Source organism: Accipiter gentilis, chromosome 2 (assembly GCF_929443795.1).
Source record: "Accipiter gentilis chromosome 2, bAccGen1.1, whole genome shotgun sequence".
Taxonomy (NCBI): domain Eukaryota; kingdom Metazoa; phylum Chordata; class Aves; order Accipitriformes; family Accipitridae; genus Astur; species Astur gentilis.
Genome location: NC_064881.1, coordinates 27,885,596 through 27,900,985, shown reverse-complemented (window position 1 = coordinate 27,900,985; position 15,390 = coordinate 27,885,596). Strand labels below are relative to the sequence as shown.

The 15,390-nt window shown below is 40.3% G+C and overlaps 1 protein-coding gene across 8 annotated transcripts in view; it reads left to right on the top strand.

The window, feature by feature from the left end:
- The window catches only part of RUNX1T1 (RUNX1 partner transcriptional co-repressor 1), a 114,883-nt gene that overhangs the window by 22,449 nt on the left and 77,044 nt on the right, over positions 1–15,390 (top strand). The window contains exon 1 of one of the 8 annotated variants that reach the window (XM_049821238.1): positions 13,722–13,855. The exons of the other annotated variants lie outside the window; for them this stretch is intronic. Within the exon in view, the coding sequence (XP_049677195.1) occupies positions 13,849–13,855 (7 nt within the window). The 5' untranslated portion in view covers positions 13,722–13,848. Of the gene's footprint in view, positions 1–13,721; positions 13,856–15,390 lie in introns of those variants that run through there. 8 annotated transcript variants of the gene reach the window in all.

Sequence of the window (15,390 nt, the reverse complement as noted above, 5' to 3'; positions counted from 1 at the left end):
TTTATTTTGCTAATTTAGCAGTGTATAGCTCCTGACTAGTTCTCTTTTTTTCTATCTATAGTCTATTTTTCAGAGTGCAAGTGTACCCCATACAGGTGGTCGTTGGTTGGTTTCTTTTGCCATATGGGTCTTCATAAAGGATTTTAAAAATAAATAAATGTGAAAGTAAAGATTTCATGCCTGAAGCATGCAGTGCTGGCATACTAATGGGAAGCTTATTGTGGTTTATTGCTGTCAGAGCACGTGCAAGATAATGGAAATTTGCTACAACTTAGGAGAAAGGCATGTTTTCTTATACTATTTATTTTATAGAAAGAGGGAATTAATACGACTAAAATTCGCTTCATCTTTATAAGTCTAAATGATCTGGTTGTACTACTGAAATATTCATAAATGGGAGGGAACAGCACGTTGTCTGTCTTGTTAACTGTCGGGCAGGTCAGGCTGCCTGTGTCACCTGGGTGCAGGCTCATCTCTGCCATTGCGAAGTTGCTGTGTACTCAGTATTCCCTTTCTTGTGCAGTTCTATCAGTGTAGCCTTATACCAAAACAAACACATCCTCTCTATAGCACAAGCTGCAGGGTTAACAATATTGTATATTTTTCACCTTGGCCATGAAGATAATCCAAAACTGTTTTGTAGCTCTTTATAAAAGAGAGCGATCAGTGGTGGTTAGCAGCTGTTAGTTCTTTGGGCATTCCTACTTTGACATTTACTTGAAATGAGGTGACTGGATAAGGTACCTATATCTGGATGTGTATGTTTGTGTCACACGTTTGAAAATTTTAGTCTTAAATGGCCAAGAAGCTCCACATTGAAGTTTGGATGAGTGATTAGAGATGAGGCCAACCCTCTTGGAGCTCACTTAATATGGACTTTGCTGTGCCCAAGAAGATTTGACTCAATATTTGAAACCAAAATGGAATAAAAGGCAAAATAAAAGGTGTTTGAATCTATTGCCTCCTTGAAGCAACAGCTTCTTGTAGCTTTAGACTACCTATGCTGATGTGATCCCTTTCAAGCATCCTCATCTTTGTTTTGCTATTGCAAACTCATCTTTTCTTGGTTTCCTTTTTTTATCTTCAAAACAATTGTTTGCTCACCTGTGTATCTTAAAGAGTACAATGGAAATAATACCCCCCTCCCCCCTTCTAACATATAACAGATGCAAAAGAGGATGAGTGTATTATAGACAGTGAATTGTTATTACACAGCTCACAATCAGATTTTCATCTGTTCATGTGGCGCACACCTGTGGCTTGCTGGCGTTGCTCTTGATTGGGGTGTGAGAGATCTTAATGAAAAACAAAGCCGGAATGACAAGAAGAGACTCCACAGCACACACGGGTTACTTCACACATCGTAAGAAAGTGAAATTCAAAATACGCTGGTTTGGAGAGAATGCCTTGTGATGAGGGAGCATGCCTGGGTGCCTCTGCAAAGGGAACCAGGGCCCTGCTCCTTGCTGCCTTGCAAATAAGGCGTTTTTCTCTGTAGGTCAGGTTGATTTGGACCAGTTGAGCGCGGTGGCCGATTTCTCCAGCTTACTTTCTGAGCCAGCAAGAGTATCCTGGGCAGGAATCCAGCTTCTGAAGTACAAAGAAAATAACCCATAATCTATAAAATGCTGGCGGATGGGGAAGGGAGGAAATTTACAGAGAATAACTGAGTTTGAGAACAACTGTGTTAAAAGTAGAATGTAAGGGGAGTGTGTGTGACATTAGTATTTATTTTAATTTGAAAATATGATCTTTGAAACCTTTGAGGTGAGCAGAGGATGAGCTCTCACAATATGATATATTTATTAGTAAACTGAAACCAAGCACTTGGTCTGAAGCTGAAGTTCCTTTTCCAAAGTGATTTTCCCCCCCTGAGTTTGCAGAGTTTGGGTTCTTTCTCTGTGACATCCCCCCCCCCCCCCCCCCCCCCGCCCCCCCTCCTGCCCTTAGTAATCTACTGTGGCTCTGATAACGTTAATGGGCTTTGCCCCACATGGAGCAGCGAGTGTATTGTACCACTGCTCGCTGATCCCAGGTCAGTGTGATGCGTGAAATCAATTTATTTGAATCTCTTTGCCTGTATAGGAATTTGGCAGCGTGCCAGTTGTTTTCATTTAATGTTCTTTGTGTTGAACACAGACAAGCAGGCATGCTTTTGTACTCCTCTTTCTTCTGGGCTCTTCTCTTTTCAGCCAATATTCTATTCTGTGGATTTTTCAGAAAGAAGTAGGAATGTGTTACCTTTTTAAAAAATCATTTTTGTTTAAATAGCCTTTAAAGAGCATAGAAACTAGGTCAGTCATAGAGCAGCCTGTGTAGGGTTTTCACCAAGTATAGGTGGTAACACCTGCCTTTCCCCTTTTCTTAAATTTGGGGGAAAAGAGAGAGAAAACACTGGTCTGTTTTTCTAATGCCTGGTTCTATGATTTATGTCGTCTTGTAAGACAAAGACTCTTCAATAATGCTTAAATCAGAATAATTTTAGTTCAAATTAAGTGAATGTCTGGCAATTGGTTGGACGAATCGGAAATACTTTTCAGGATCTTTTTCATTTTGAGTCATGACCTTAAAGTAAGAGTTAATTTGGGAATCCCTTGCCTCATCTTTCTGTCTGTTCTTCCCCTCCCCCAGATATTTAATATTTTGAATGGCTGGCTGAAGAGCAGCTACCCAAAAGTACCCACTTCTTTCCTTTTTTCCGTCTTTTTATGAGAAAGCAGCAAGGCATGTGGAACAGAACAAGTAATTTTGCCCTTCTTAAATAGGGAGGGGGAAAAAAAAAGGAATAGGCAGCAGCAGATATTTCCAGGAGGATTTGTTTTAGAGCTTGGTGTCGGGAGCAGGAGAGGCGGCAAGCGGGAGTCGAAGACTGTTGATGCTCCGGGCGGTTCGTGCGGAAGTTGATATGCAGAACTGCGGAGCCGCGGCGCAGGGGTCAGACTCGTACACATCAGCCCCGTTTCCTTGTTTAATTACCTGAAGAGCAAAACATCCAGGCTGGGAGTGTGTGAAACCCCAGTATCTCGAACAGCAGTTTGCTGTTCTGACATCCTGCGAGGCCAGCCCCGTCTGTCCGCAAACGTCAGGGCTGGTTCCTGACAGCGGGCTATCTCTGCCGGGCCTGGGTTCCTTCCATTCAGGAGGCATTGTGTGGAAGAGGGTTTGGTCAGGAATTTGAGGTTCCTGCCGGTTCTTCCAGCCCGGACAACCCTGTGACAGATAGGCCTGATTTTTTTCTTTTAAAGAATAATAAAAAAAAAATTGGCTCTTTTTAGTCTTTCCCTTGTAATTCTGGCATTGGTAGAATACCGACTGAAACAAAACATGTTAACCCTTTTGCTTCTGAATTTGCAGCTTTCCCCTTTTACTTTATTCTTGCTCCCCTTGCTCGACCTCTTTTATTTTCAGAGGTGAAATGTTCTGAGGAGCAAATTCTTTCAGGTGGAGTTTGTGCTATGCAGCAAATAAACTTTTGAAAATGTTAATTGTTTTTGTAGTGGTCATTAGCGTAGTCATCATTCTTGGCATTCTAAGTTTTTCGTTTTCAGCGTGCTTGGCAACATTCTTTTTATTCATCCCATGGATTCAAACCAACTCAGTGTTTGTTCTGGCATGGCCCGTTAAAACAGTGGTGGCAGCTATCAACACTTCCATTCTCATTATTCATGTGATTTTCTTAGATGTCCAGCTTGGTGTTCAATTTTAGAACACTGGGATAGGGGCAGTTACAGTCCTTGCCCCTTGTAGCTGCTGTTTGTTGAGGTCACTCAACAGGCTGAAGGTGCGGGTGCATGAGGCAGGGCTCTATTCACCGGTCAGGTTTTAGCCTGTAGTTGGAAAGTGTTCAACAGGATGTAAAACTAAAGATCATAGCTGAAGGAGACTGAAATGTTAATTTAGGTAAAGGTCTTGAATTTTTTTTTTTTTAAGTTTGTGAAGAATTAAAGTATGACTTATTGTTTGAGTGATAAATGAAGAATATTACTCTTCTTTGGATAATTTTAATACTCTAATTTATAGCACAGTGCTGTTCATGGTTGTACTGGCAGAACTTAAGATCACAAGGTACAAGTAGTAGAGGGAGGGAACATAATTAATATGGCTTTGCAGCAAAAATCAGTGTAGCATGTGACTAACGCCTTTTATTCTTGTGGGCAGAAGCTGGTCCAAGAAAGATATTTGTGGTTGTAGGATTGGAGAAGGGAGAGCTGAAAGTTAACTAAGGTTTTGTTTTCTTTTATGCCGGAGGCTTTCGGTCCAGTCTGTAGAGTTATGCCTGTAGTCTTGGAGGACATTTCCATATGCTAATGATTTTGGGTACTTTGTAGGTAGAGCAAAATCCTTTGAGCAGTAACTTTTATTTTCCCTGCTAATATTTCATTAGGATTTTTTAATACAGATTTAATATTTTTCTTCTTGCATGCAGACATTACCAGGTGTGAGTTTTGGGGACCCGTTAGTAAGAGAAGGTAGCCTACAGTGGGCATATGCAGCTGGGAGTCAGCGATAGTGCAGTGGGACCAACAGAGTCATTATGATCTATTGTGCTGCTAATCCTCCATATAAGAAGGATTTGCAGAGGATGGTGCAACAAAAGAGCTGTTACAGTGTATCAGATCAATAATTGTGATCTAATAAACTCTTAAATATGTACATAATCCTTCACCTTTAGAATCAGGCCCCCTTCTTCATTAGGAGCTCCCTAGGCTACTCTGGTGTAAAGGTGCCTTTAAGTAAAAGTAAATTACTTAGACATGTAGTTTTAAATCTCTTTATCCTGTTGTACTGTAAAGAAGCCGTGGTTTAAATAAGCAGTGATTGTATATACAAGATGAAAAAAAGAAGGTTTATGCATTGTGGTCAGTGTCATGTTCCTATAGGGTTTGTACATACAAAGGAAATAATGTGTCTGTATGAGAGCGCTATTAGTTAGTTAAACCTTTACAAGTCTTGTAAGTCATGTCCCTCCTTCCAGTGTTCTCCATGCCTTTATGTTTTTTGCAGAGTTCATAATCTAATGAACTGTCCATGACCTTTAGCCAACCATTGCCCACCTCAACCAGCAGCATAGTAAAAAGAAAGTTCTCCATGAAGGCATAGTGACGACAATAACCACACTGTCTTTCCTCCCACTCAGCGGGTGTCTAGCTCCTCTTTGAAAATGGCAGAAAATGATAGCCTTTAATCCATGGTTTCCACCTCAAAAATCCCTCAGAGATAATGGTTTTAAATCAGCATCCTGTTTGAAAGAATATTTATCTTGGGCATCTCCGCAAGTCTCTGCTGTGACAATCTTGCTTAAGGAACGTTCTCACGGATAACGGTTCCCAAGCTGGTTTGGGCTTTATCAAAACTGGCACCTTGCATTGTGCCCAAATGCTTACTGCTGCTCTTTGCAGATGTTCTCCTGGTGTGAAGTGGTGTAATTTGCTCTTGGTATGAAATTCCACTTCATAATCACCTCTGCATTCTTCTCCTGCTTTTCTTCCGAATGGCTACAACAAAGCACCATGTGGAGTACAACACAATTAGATAAAATGAAATGATATTTAAAGACCTGTGTTCCTCAAGGCTCCTCCCGGTTCCTAAAGAAACAAAGATTTTGCATGTTAATTTTCCTTAGCTATGATGGGATTTGTCTGGGTCGGACTAAAAGCACAAAGCTTATGTCGACACATTGTGCTTCCAGGGAGCATGGTGTGCTTCTCTGATTGCACATTAAGTGGATCCCATTCTGGCTCAGTTTTGTACTGGAAACCTAACTGGCGCAGTGTTTGTCCCTCCATGTTAGAGTGCCGGTTGTTGATCTTTCATTTATGTGTTAATTGTGAGTAATATTTTATGGTAGTACTCACAGCTTCAAATTCTGGAACAACTTCTAGCTTTCGGGGCTAGCAGAGGCAGGAGAAGATGAATGCCCAAGGCTGCAGGGAGCAGAGACAAGTCATGTAGTCGATGGGGGAAGGGAGGCGTGTAGCAGGGTGAGGAGGTGGCCCCAGAATCAAGAACACAGGGTTAGGTGTGATGGCAGAGAGAAGGCAGAGGGCACTGAACAGGAAAGTAAGAGAAAAAATGTGATGGAAGGTGTAACTAAGGAAACAATGGAAAGAAAAAGATTTCTTTGACTAAAATCAGTACCTTCCCTTTGTCACTCACAAATGATAATGTTTTTCTGTCATCTAGGGTTGAATGAGTCTGTGGACTGATTCTGCCGTGTTTCGAGATGCTGAACTGCATTAGAGCCGTTCACTTGGTAATACTGCTTTGCCATTTTAGCAATTACAGGGTCTGCCAGTGGGTTGTCCTATTATAACTGTGAGAAGACTCATCCATAACCACTTTTCTGTTAAGACTTGGTTCTCGTCATGTTAAAAGGTGCCCCCCTGCCTTTCTGCCATTAGACCTTCTCATTCATCAGGGAGAGTTAAAATATTTGATGAGGAAGTGGCTTTCTCACCTGGCTCTGGAAAGCAAATAATTTAAATGGGGAAGTAATGCTTAGCTGTCCTAGATATGCTTAAATATTTATTTATAGCCCTCATTCACTGCACTCTTGAAAATACTTAGTAGTTGACGGATGTCATACTAAAATAATGGTAAACACCAACAGACTGTACAATGGCACTGCTGTGATGTTACTGGTACTACTATGTGTATAAACACATAACAAGACATGCAGAATGGCCAGGTTTCCAGCCCATTATAGTGGAGGCCCGTGTAAAGATTTTGCTGCCTGATGTAAGACTAAGCTTTATTTTCTGAATGCTTGTTAGTTTGTTTTACAGGCACAACTTTGCCCTTGTATTCTTGAATATAGACACATATATGTATGTTGAATAATACTATTCTTTAATTTCCCTTATATATCTGATGACTGTTGTGGTTTGCAAATTCATATTGAAACTTATCAGGAGCAATAGCTTTGTACGAAGGCCCCTTTGAACAAAGCTTTTGTACCATTATAAATGTGGTAACTAAGTACAAATTGATCAATATATGACAAAAGGGTGAAGAAGAGAGGTCAAGAGGTAAGAATATTTCCATATAAAACATTTTTTCCCTGTTGAAAATGGCAGTACGAGCATAAATAGATGTTTTGTATTGCTGTGTATTTGCTCCACCTGGTGGATTTTCCTGAAAGTGTTTTTAATCCTTGCTAATAATGGGAAGCTGTCTTTAATTAAGTATAAAACACAGTACCAAGAGTGAAGGCAACAAGGCAACTTTTTTTTTTTTTTTTTTTTAAGAGTAGCAGTAGCATTGCAAAAGGCAGATTTGGGGGAAGAAAACATTAAAATTTGTTATTTCTCTTGGTCAGTACAGTAATCTCTATGAAAGCATGGCATTCCAAATCAATTAAAGATAACCGTTTACTCTTGGACTCATCTAGAGATTAGTAATTAAAAAGTCCAAATCTATGGCTTGTGGGGTTATACATGATCAGTGAAAGCGAGGATTTGCTATGGCTTCCCCCCTCAATTTGTGAGCCCCCCTGATGAGAAGTAACTGCTATTGAAAAAGAAAGTTCCTGCACTGAAGTGTTACCGCTGTACATTGGCATAAAATCTGTCTGTCATTAAGCTAGCTTTGCAAACATTGTTTTCTTTGGAATTCGTAAGGACTCGGTTATGCTTTGATCATCTCATTGTTCTCCTTAGGTTATTTTTTTCCTTTAGAGTGTAATGGCTCCCTAACAGAAGGTGAAGTTTAGAAAATAGTGTCTCCATATGCAAGGGATTTGGAGACCTTTTTATTGTCTTTAAAAATGTCATTCATAGTCCTCATTAGCATTTATTGTTGCAAGCGTACAAGCAGAAAATGTGAAATTGGTATGTCATGAATAGCTCCACAGAGCTCTAGAGCCCTGAAATTTTGCCTGCAGTGTGGTGTGGGGCAGGCATTGAGAGAAAGCTGGCCAGATGGCTGCCAGCACAGAGCAGAGCTGCAGGTTTTTGTCTCTGGTGCTGAGAGGAGGGAAAGTTCACTGGAGCATACGCTATCACCCCTTGCGTTTTAACAAAACTAACTCGCCATCAGTCAAAACGGGGAGGTGGTGACATTGAAACAAAAGTTTTCAATATAATGTAACAGTCCTTGTCAAATGAATAAAATATGTTTAGTTAGTGTCACAAATATTGACATGTTACAAAGAAAAATGCAAGGCTCGAATTTATGGCTAGTGGTAGATACGCTTTCACACAAATATGTTCTCACATTATCTTTATTATGAAAATCCTATGCATTGAAAAGACATTGATTAGAGGTCAAAACTAGGGGTTAATACACTACAGCAGGAGGAGTTTCCCTACCCATGTTAAAAGAGCAAACACCCTGAGCTTCAAGTCAAAAAGCAACTGATAGCTTGAAGCCTTTTTTTTCTTCTCCTTCCCGCCCCCCCCCCCCCCCTTTTTTTTTTTGAATCTCAAAATATGACCCTAGTTCAGCAGGACCAGATATTCTCATCCAGGCTTCTCCAGGTCACACTAAATGTGTTCTTTCTCCTGTCGGTGAGACGGCATCTTTGGTATTTTCTTGTGTCCTTTCAGAAATAATATCAAATCAATATCAAATTTTCCAAAGTGCTTCAGTGATGTCTGTGCTCAGATGGTGTGGTAATTTCCTTTGAATCCAAATAATGATAGAAATTAACAGTCAATTCTAATTTACTTTACCCACATTATAGAAAATACTGTATTTAATAAAAAGGCAAGGCAAGACTTGGTTTAGCCCAGATCAAGTGAAAGAAATAGACACCAAGACAGGTACATACATGTGAGTTTGTCCATGTTAGTGTTCTTCCTAAAACATATGCATTGAGCAAAAGAGCATGCGTTCTGTAAGACCTGAAGGCTGTGTTGGCCCTCCCATTCTGAGTCAATTAATTTTGGTTTAACTATTCTTCTACGATGAGGTCTTTATGTATATTTTCATTATTTTAAAACCTGAAATACACCTGAAATGCCACTGGGATTTCTGGCAGTGTTCAACAAGAATGAATTTTTTTGGTTCTTTTTTGATCAAAAAGCAATAGGCAATCTAGGTTGCCGAGTCTGACCCACTGCCAAGGTTGCCTTTTCTTAACAGATGATTTGAAATGCTCTTTAGAGGACGAATTTCTGATTATCCTGTTGGAATAGTATGACTTAAGTTTTCTTAACTGAAAAAAGAGATGAATGCTTTCTCATCTTCAATGAATTTAATCCAGTAGTAGAGGTAACATGACGAACAGTTCCTCTTAGAGAACCAAGAATATTTTCTTCCCAGCTTGGTGACTCTGCTTTCAACTATTGAATATTTCTGTAGGTAATCTCAATTAGTCTGTGTTTCACAGAGCTATGTATGTTTTAAAGGTCCCATTTGTCTTTTTTCAGAAGTCCAGAAAGCCTTGCCAATAAGGAAATGCTTAGGGAAATGTTTAGTGTTATCTGGCAAATGTTTTGTGTTGCATGCATTAAGAGCTACTGTTCACAGATAAGCACCTATCTTATTGGAATATTTTAATCCTGTTTCCAAGCAAAGAATTAAAAGTTTGTTAAAAAAATGCCTTTCTTGACTAGCTTGAGCTCTTTTGTGGTAGGGCAGTAAAAACAAGGGAGGCTAGGTACTGTGTCATGGAAAAAGTCACACTGAGGGTACCCATTACAGTCCTAGGTGGACCACTGTTGTACCAGGCCATAGGAGACACTGGGCAGCAAGAAATTAGTGGCCTTCTCCTGAAGTTGTTGCCTTTACCGTACTTTGGTTGGACAATCAACCAAATAAAGTTAAGAAAGCATCCAGAAGTGGTTGTCCCCCGTCCCCCCATCAGCTCTACAGCTCACACATTAGGTGGGTTTGCCCTGTCAGTGGGATGCCTTAAGAACACACTAATAGCTTCCAGCTGGGTGGAAAATCAAAACGTTTGGGGGCTGACAAAACTAGCAGATTTGAATTTGAAAGCCCAGCTAATGCCTCCATTTTTATTTGCCACTCGCCCATAAAAGATTATTTTCCAATATGTCAGCCTCATTTGGTGGCCAGTGGTCTGAAAGTGAAAGTGGAACAAGCAAGCGGGGAAATCTGGACATTAGTGAGTCCGCCCTTTCAAGCTGGTGTGCCACTTTGTGGAATGGCCTTCCCTGAGATTGGGGGGGTCCTAATGACCATTCATCAATGCTCGTTGACTGATCATTGAGTGCCTTCTCATTCAGTTTATCAAGTCTTGCACATAAAAAGTCAGAATAAGCATTATTCAGCTTTGTTAAAGCCAACTAGGAGTAAAATGCTCCATTTGAACCCATTTTGCCCTTGGTTTTTCACTTTGTTAATGCAGTCCTGCTTAAATGAGTGCTTTTATTGGGTCTGTTAGAATATCTGAAACTATTAATTCTCTTGTATTGAATAGCTGGTGGCAGGCCAGAGCAGATGGGGTAGAAAACTATTTGGTTGGGTGTATTGCTTTCAATTAGGATCAATGAGGTTTCAGCTCCTTTGAATTAACTCACTTAATACCCACTGTGTGAAGTCACAATGTATCACAACAGTCTGCTGTAAGTAGAGTGGGAAGTTGAGAAGTCCTACAGAAAAGCTTTGAGTTAAATTCTTCCTTCACTGTTAATAGAGAGCTTTCATTAACTACAGATGCGTTTCAGTGGACTTCCAGTCCCTGTTATTAAGCTAGGTTAGGTTTGCGCAAAAGGCAATCGCTGTACTTTTTAAATGGTGATCACTTGGAATTTCTCTTTCCCATCAGATCCATGTCTTAGCGACCTTATATCATCCACCGCATAAAAGTTTTCTTTTCCCCCCTTCAAATATGGAGACTGTTTTGCCTTCTTTACCCATTTTCAACATTAAGAGTTGCAGAGGATTATTTAAAATTATCTTGTAAAGTTTTTTGAATGATTGTCAAAGAAGGAGCTGATTCCCACCCAGGAGGGTGTAGCATAATGTGCACCATAAAGAAACTAGCTGAAGATTATCTTCTGGATTTTTCACTGTCTTTGTATCCCTTTAATTTTGGTATTACACATAATACCGACTCTTGTGATATAGCAGAACTATTCCTATGTTAAAACCACTGCCTTTCCTTAGCGGAGAATAAAACCATTTTACAGAATGGGCTGTCCACCTCTGCTTGGCCTGCTAAAGTTTCAGACCTGGTGCAAAAACTGTTAGGGCAAGCTTTAAGTGACCGCATTAAAAATGGGGGTGGGGTGGGGTGGGGAAAGCGAATAAATATCCACAGATATTTATTCAGGGAGGACTGCCAAATGGGTTGCAGCCTGCCTCAGTGTATTAAATAATGAGAGGGAAAAACTATTCATGCAGCTGGCTGCTTGAGAAAATGCTGAAGTAGTCTCAGATGCACAGGCATTCTGTTAGCCCCTTCCATGAGCAGACTTCTAGGTGAGAATCTCCAGGGATCCAGGTTTTGTTGACGTGGATCAATTTAAATGGCAATTACTGTAGTCAGATAACAGCTTAAAAAGGCTTTTTACACACAGAAAAAAGATGCATAATCACACAGCATATGGAAGTTCAATTTTGTGAGCTGTGGTCTGTGGATTTACAATGTACTGATATTAAGACCTTCTTTTAAGAGTGAATATTGTTCGGTTTTATTAAAATGCGTCATACCTTTGACATGTTACTTTCTACTCTGAAGCTGATTCAGGCTGCATCTATGTTGATGAAAGGTTGCATTTCCAACTGTGAAAATGTTTTTCCTTTTATGTAGAGTACAGCATTAAAAAAGAAAAACAACACAGCAAATACAGTACTAACTGACTGGTTTTAAATAGCGCATCAAATAATGAAACAAAAAGAATGGTAAATTCTTCAAAGGCCTTGGTGGCACAGACTTTGATTGTCTCCCTTTCCCTTGCTTCTCTCCCTTTCCCCTCTCTGTTTCTGCCCCCTTCATGAAAGCAGTCTGTCACAAAAACATTTTCATGTTTCGGTGTTTCTCTTGGGCTCTCTGACACTCAAAAACCCATTACAGAGAACTTCATTACAGTAGCTATCTGATGAAGATGAAGAAAAGACCCGCCTCAAGTTGCAGACGCGTTAGATTGTTAGTGCTGGGGTGTTTACTGGGGCAAGGGGAGCTGCTCCTTTGCTGCTTTGATTGCCTTGCATTTGCCAGTCCTGTGTTTGGAGTCTCTCTCCTGTTTCAGTGAAGCTTAAGGGTGGCACTTAGATAGCATTAGAAAGTTATTGTGGAAATATCAGTAAATTAAGTGACTCATTTGCTTTAAGTGAGATATATTCATGAGTTCAGTCCGGATATTGGAAGGGTTGTTATTTTTTGCTTAATTTTACACGTGTGTCCTTTTCCTAAATAGATCTTCATCAGGCTCTGTGGCAGCTAGAGGAAGGAAGAGGAAGGCCTGAAAGCAGAGTCATTTCTGCGTAGTAGAGGCAGAAGATGGCATAATGCAAAATCAGGGGGGAGCATAAATAAGTACAAAAGGATGAGTCTTACAGTGGTAAGAATGCAGCTCCAGAAGATGTGACTGAGAATCGCTGCCTTTCTATATGGGATTAAATGTATACTGCAAAGGCAAAGTCAGAACCAGGACCTACGCACTAATTGCTGGAGAAATACGTGTTACTAAAGGGAGAAGCTTTTGCAAGTGCTAAATGGGAGGAGAGTTTTGAAAAAGAAGACATTTTTCCTTGTGCCTGGAATTTTGTGCAAGGCTATACGTGCTACAGAAGGCATGCGAGTCAGGCGTATGTTTCTCCTAAGAGGCAAAGATGTTTTACAAAGGACTAAAGAGGGACTGCTGAGAAGAAAATAGCCAGCTTTAGATAAAGCACTATAACAAAGACTTGTAGTTTTATGTATCATGGTGTCCATTAAAGCTTAATAAGGAAGAGTGCATTGAACCTAGCCAGGCATACGTTATTCATGTGAGGATAAACATTTAAGGGGTGTGCAAAATCAGAAATTGGGAGGACATGATTGTTTAGCTTTTGAAAAAGCTTTACAGGGAAGATTTTGTTTTCATCCCCCATGGATCACCATGGAAGGTAAAGGAGAGTAAGCTGCAAATGTTTGGAACATATCAATGCAGGAATCCCAGGGGGTTAAAAGCACTATAGTAAAATAAAAGTGGTCTGCTTTCTAAGAGTGTTCTATTTTACACATACTACTGAGAATCTGAGAAAGGCAGTGATTTTGATACTCCATTCACTATAGTAAACCAGCATAATAATGACAGAAGTGTGGGGAGGGGAGGAAGAGGAGGGGGGAGTCTCTCGTATATCCTCGTGCACGTTTTGAATTTCCAGCTAAATAAACAAACGTAGTCCTATGGAGTGCAAAATGATGACTGTTAAAGAATGAATTTGTTTCCACTTTTGGAAGACAGCTGATCCAAAGCGATGCTTTTTTCTTTAATTGTTGTCAGCAGAAGGAAGGGTTAACTTTTAAGGAAAAAAATGAATAATTCAGTGTTTGGCTTATCACTTTGCATTTTACTTTCTATTCTTTGGTCATCTGGAACTTGGTGTGAAAGGTAGAGTAAAAGGAGTCAGCTGAGGGGAGCCGGGGTTGTGATAATTTGCACACACATCCCTGTCATTGTTCTGCCTGAAGAGACAGGGCTGGGTTCAAGGCCACATGTGCTCCTGTCATCATTCACATTTCTGCTCCAAGTGCAATACAGAGTGTCAGCTCTCCATCTGTCTTTGCCTGGCAAACGCACGCGCCCAGCATCCTGCCTCCAGCTACGCTGCCACAGCCAGTTCTGATGGCCCTCCTCGCTTCTCTCTGTTCATTCCAGAACAGGAGGCACTGAGCCCTAAATAAGCTTGCTTTTAGGAGAGAGCCATTTACAGTGTGGTATATTTTATCCAAGGATGCCTGGTGAGTTGAAATTATTGCAGCTCTTTCGGTTTTAAATGAGGAAAAGCTAATTGTTTTTTGATAGTATTTTTTTTCTTTTCTCTTTTATTTTTTCCTTCTCTTCTTTTAATATAGAGGGTGATTTGCAAGCTGATACGGGTACGGAGCGATCGTGGATGCTAATTCTGTTGTGTATATGTTTGGGGGAGGGGAATTTGTGCGAGGGAACTGCCAGCGATGATACTTACAGCAGTACTGGATGTTTCAGTGAAAAGGGATAGAAATAGCAGAAAGTCACTGGCTTTGTGGGTGCAGGTCTCTGCACGGGGGATCATTTTTAGCAAAGAGAAATACAGCTTCGGGCTGGCTTTCATGACTGTCAGCTGTACCTCGAATCTGCAAACATTTGATCGGTAGAGATCATTCACAGCGTTCACCCATCAGCTGAAATTATCTCTGTGAAAAGCTGTTTATGTTAGAGAAGTGAAGGAGATTTGTAAAACAAATTATTCCAGCGTTGTCCTAAATCGTAGTCCCTAACTGTCACCAGGCAGATGACTGAAATATGTCGATTCAAAATAAAACAATAAAAAAAAAATCTGCTGAATTAGAGGAATTGCTGTGGAGCTGGAAATTTTAATAGGTTGGTTTCCTCAGGAAAATATTATCCTTGGATATTACGATCGCTTGTCTAATTGATAAGTGTTATTGCCAATGAAAATGGGGCTTCTACGCAGGGTGATTTGTCTGAGGGGTTTTGTGAAATGCTTGACCACGACTGAGTGGATTGAATTTGGTGGGTTTTGTTTGTTTTTTTTCCCCTTTGGTAAGGACTGAAGAAAACCATGTGCCTGATTATAGCAGCCTGTGTCTCTGGATAAAAAAAGACAGGGCTAGAGATCCTACAGCTGGCTGGTTCTTGTGGATTATTTGGGTAGGACAGGCAGAAGAGGCTACGCTTGATCACAGAGAGTCTGTACACCTCACAGATGGTGTTTTGAAACAGTATCTGCCAGTTTGCTGCAACCACAGTTGCATGTAGGTATTGCCAGTTGTTGGAAGAATGTTTTCCTTTTAGGATTTTTATACACGGTCATACCCTACTGCTGGTATGTTTGCTGATCCTCTGGTTGTAACAAGAAAGTGGGCTCTGTTTGCTCAAAGCACAAGGCTAAGAGGATTTATATGGTTGAAATATGGGCAAATTAATTTGCATAGATAACAACTGAGGACTATGAAAGGTCAATTTAACCCTTTAGATGTCAAATTTGAGTTGCATGCATTACATTCTTGGGGAATGTGGTCTTCATTAGAAATACCACAGTAATTCTTTAATTCGGAAAACTGCATTTTGCATAATCTGCTGACGTTTCCCTTATTTCTATGAAACTCATCTTGTGCGGTTTACTGTTTCTGTGTTTTATTAATATGTTTAAATGTACTAAAATGACACAGTCTTATCAGTCTTGATCCTCGTGTGCATTATTTGGGGCTATTGGCAAACAGTGTTGGAATGCCTAGAGTGGAGGTTTTTGAAAACCTATTAAGCCTTTGGC